Source organism: Sapajus apella, unplaced genomic scaffold (genome assembly GCF_009761245.1).
Source record: "Sapajus apella isolate SASKATOON/1434 unplaced genomic scaffold, GSC_monkey_1.0 scaffold169, whole genome shotgun sequence".
Taxonomy (NCBI): Eukaryota; Metazoa; Chordata; class Mammalia; order Primates; family Cebidae; genus Sapajus; species Sapajus apella.
The window spans coordinates 1,235,790-1,238,943 of NW_022437109.1; the positions used below are offsets into that span (position 1 = coordinate 1,235,790).

A 3,154-nucleotide genomic window follows, 5' to 3' on the forward strand; every position below is an offset into this window, starting at 1 on the left:
AAAAAAAAAAAAAAAAAAAAAAAAAAAGAAATAAAATATAAACAAAAAAAAGTTAGTGTTTACTTTCCTATGTTGGGGAACAAAGAAAACTCCAGGGTACTTTGCTTCCCATTTCTCTAGCACTTTGTGACTTTTGGGGCTGGGAAGACTGATGAGAATTACACTTTTCCTTTCCTGCTGATCACCAGTAACCTGGCAGCAGCATTGGCTAAATCTGCTGTCCTCTGTGTCCTCCAAAGAGCAGGAGTCCTAGCCTCTGAGGAGTTCACAGACTCACGTGGTGGTGTAAGCAAGTTGGGCTGCTACCTGGAAGGCAGGCAGGATTGAATGTGAGGCTGGGAGTTGCTTCAAACCTGAAACAACTTTTTATATCACAGTTCCAACTCAGGATGAACCTGAGCACCTTCCCAAGTCTCCCGCAGCTTCTGCTATATGTTGTCCCTTCTCTTGACTCCCAACTCCAGTCGCTGACCCTGTTCTTTCATGATCAGGTGCCATGTGTGGAGATAGCTTCCAAAACAGCTGGGAGGAAGAAAGGACACACTCAGGCAGGATCAGGAACACTGGGGGCCCCTGGAGAAGGGGAGAATGGGGGCAGGGTACAGGTTTTAAATAAAACGTATTGGGTAATTGGAGAAGTTGGTGGTTGGGGAAGAGGACTGAAAACAATTTAGGAAGATATACAAACAAGCTTTCGTCTCTCCTCTGTCTCACATCGTCTCTCCTGTCTTCTAGTCTTGCCACTCATTTCCTTAGTAATCTCATCCACTCTCATAGTTTCATCCATCTCTCCTATGGGGTTTACTCCCAAATCAAGATCACTAGCTTCTGCCTCTTTCTTATGCTCTAAACTTACATTTTCCAGATTAATCTTCCCCAAATACAGCTCTGATCATATCACTTTCACACTCAAAATCCCTTAGTGGCTCCTCCACTATAATGGGTCACAGGGTAAAAGGTGAAGCTCTTTAACCCCACAGAAAAGGTAATTCAACCTGATCTCAGTCTGCCTTTCTAGACCTATCTCTCAGTATACCGTGTCAGGCACACAATTTTTCAGCTATGTGATCCTAATAGTGCCCCACGCTTTCCTGCCTCTGTTGTTCATTTCACACCCCTCCACTGGCATCCCCTTTCTGCAGAGCAAAATTCTACTCAGGCTTTTGGCTCAGCTCAAATGCCACCTCCTATATCAAGCCTCTGAGATTCTCTTGATCAGAAGGAATCTTTCCCTCCTCTGATACCTATAGTATTACGCCTTCTCCCTATTTCTTGACTTTAAACTCTTTAAAGGTAAAAATCATTGTATTCATTTTTGTGTAGCATCAGTACCTAGCATAATACTTAGTAAACATTTTAATGAATAAATAAACTGAGAGTACTAAGTATTTTTCTTGATTGGTCTTACAGCTGGGGGGAAAACTGGGGAAACAAAGGATATATCCTCATGGCTCGAAATAAGAACAACGCCTGCGGCATTGCCAACCTGGCCAGCTTCCCCAAGATGTGACTCCAGCCAGCCAAACCCGTCCTGCTCTTCCATTTCTTCCACGATGGTGCAGTGTAATGATGCACTTTGGGAGGGAGTTGGTGTGCAACTTTCGAAGCAGGTGTGGTGGTACTGAGATGGTCTGTTCAATTTCCCCATTTGTTTGTGCTTCAAATGATCCTTCCCACTTTGCTTCTCTCCACCCGTGACCTTTTTCACGGTAGCCATCAGGACTTTCCCTGACAGGTGTGTACTCTTAGGCTAAGAGATGTGACTATAGCCTGCCCCTGGCTGCAGTGTCCCAGGGCTGATGCTGTGCAGGTAGAGGCTGGAGATTTTCACAGAGGTTAGATGCTCATTCACTGGGACTAGTTAGCTTTCACCACTCTAAAGGACTGGGGTGATCTGACTTCTCACTTTCTAAGTTCTCTTCTATATCCTCAAGGTAGAAATGTCTGTGTTTTCCACTCCAATTGATAAATCTATTCATAAGTCTTTGGTACAAGTTTACGTGAATAAAAGAAATGTGATTTATCTTCCCTTCTTTGCATTTTGAAATAAAGTATTTATCTCTTATCTACACTTTAAAAAATAGCATCTAGTTCACATTCATTTTGTGTTAGATACTGTGCTAGGTGCTGGAGGAAAGAAGATGAATAGAACATTTTCTCTCTACTTGATGCACCCACAGTCTGGTTGTAGAGACTTTCATGTAAACAATTCATTTATTTGTTCATTCCTTCAGCCAATATATATTGAGTGCTTACTCTGTACCAAGAACTGTACTACATTTCTGGGATTGACTAGATATAAGGAGATCTCAATATTTAATTCTGCCTGAGGGGAGACTGGATTAAGTGACATGGAAACTTGGGTCTTGGAAAATATTTTAAGACTCTTTTTTTCCTCTCTCTCTCTCTCTCTCTCTCTCTCTCTCTCTCTCTCTCTCTCTCCTGGGCTCAAGAGTTCTTCCCATCTCAGCCTCCTAAATAGCTTGGACTACAGTGCACAATGCCATGCTTAGCTGACTTTTTAAAAATTATTTTTTGGAGGCCAAGGTGGGAGGATCGCCTGAGCCCAGCAGTTTAAGACCAGCCTGTTTCCCTATGTCAGCCAGGCTGGTCTCAAACTGCTGGGTGCAGGCAATTCTCCCACCTCGGCTTCCCAAAGTGCTGGAATTAGATGTGTGGGCCACTGCATCCAGCATGACACTGTTGTTAAGATGGCAATAATCTCCAAATTGATCTACAGAATTAACACAATTTGTATTAAAATCCCAGCTGACTTCTTTGCAGAAATTGACAAGCTGACCCTAAGATTCATATGGACATTCAAGAGCTTCAGAATAGCCAAAACAATCTTGGAAAAGAACAAAGTTGGAGGATTTGCTCTTCTCAATTTCAAAACATAACTATAAACCAACAGTAGTCAAGACAATGTGGAATAAAATAGGCATATAGATCAATGGAATAAAATTCAGGGTGTAGAAATAAACCACATTCAGTTGACATGGGGTGCCAAGACAATTCAAAGTGAAAGAATAGTCTTTTCAAAAAATCCTGCTGGACAACTGAATAAAAGCATGCAGGAGAATGAAGTTGGAACACTACTCCACACCACATAAAAAATTAATTCAAAATGGTTAAAAACATAAAGGTAAGAGCT

The 3,154-nt window shown here is 42.0% G+C and overlaps 1 protein-coding gene across 1 annotated transcript in view; it reads left to right on the forward strand.

The window, feature by feature from the left end:
* Nucleotides 1-2,083, forward strand: part of CTSK (cathepsin K) — a 13,296-nt gene extending 11,213 nt beyond the window's left edge. Inside the window, exon 8 of the mRNA XM_032267461.1 lies at nucleotides 1,411-2,083. Within this exon, the coding sequence (XP_032123352.1) occupies nucleotides 1,411-1,510 (100 nt within the window). The 3' untranslated portion in view covers nucleotides 1,511-2,083. The remainder of the gene's footprint in view (nucleotides 1-1,410) is intronic.
* The last annotated feature ends 1,071 nt before the right edge of the window (nucleotides 2,084-3,154 follow it).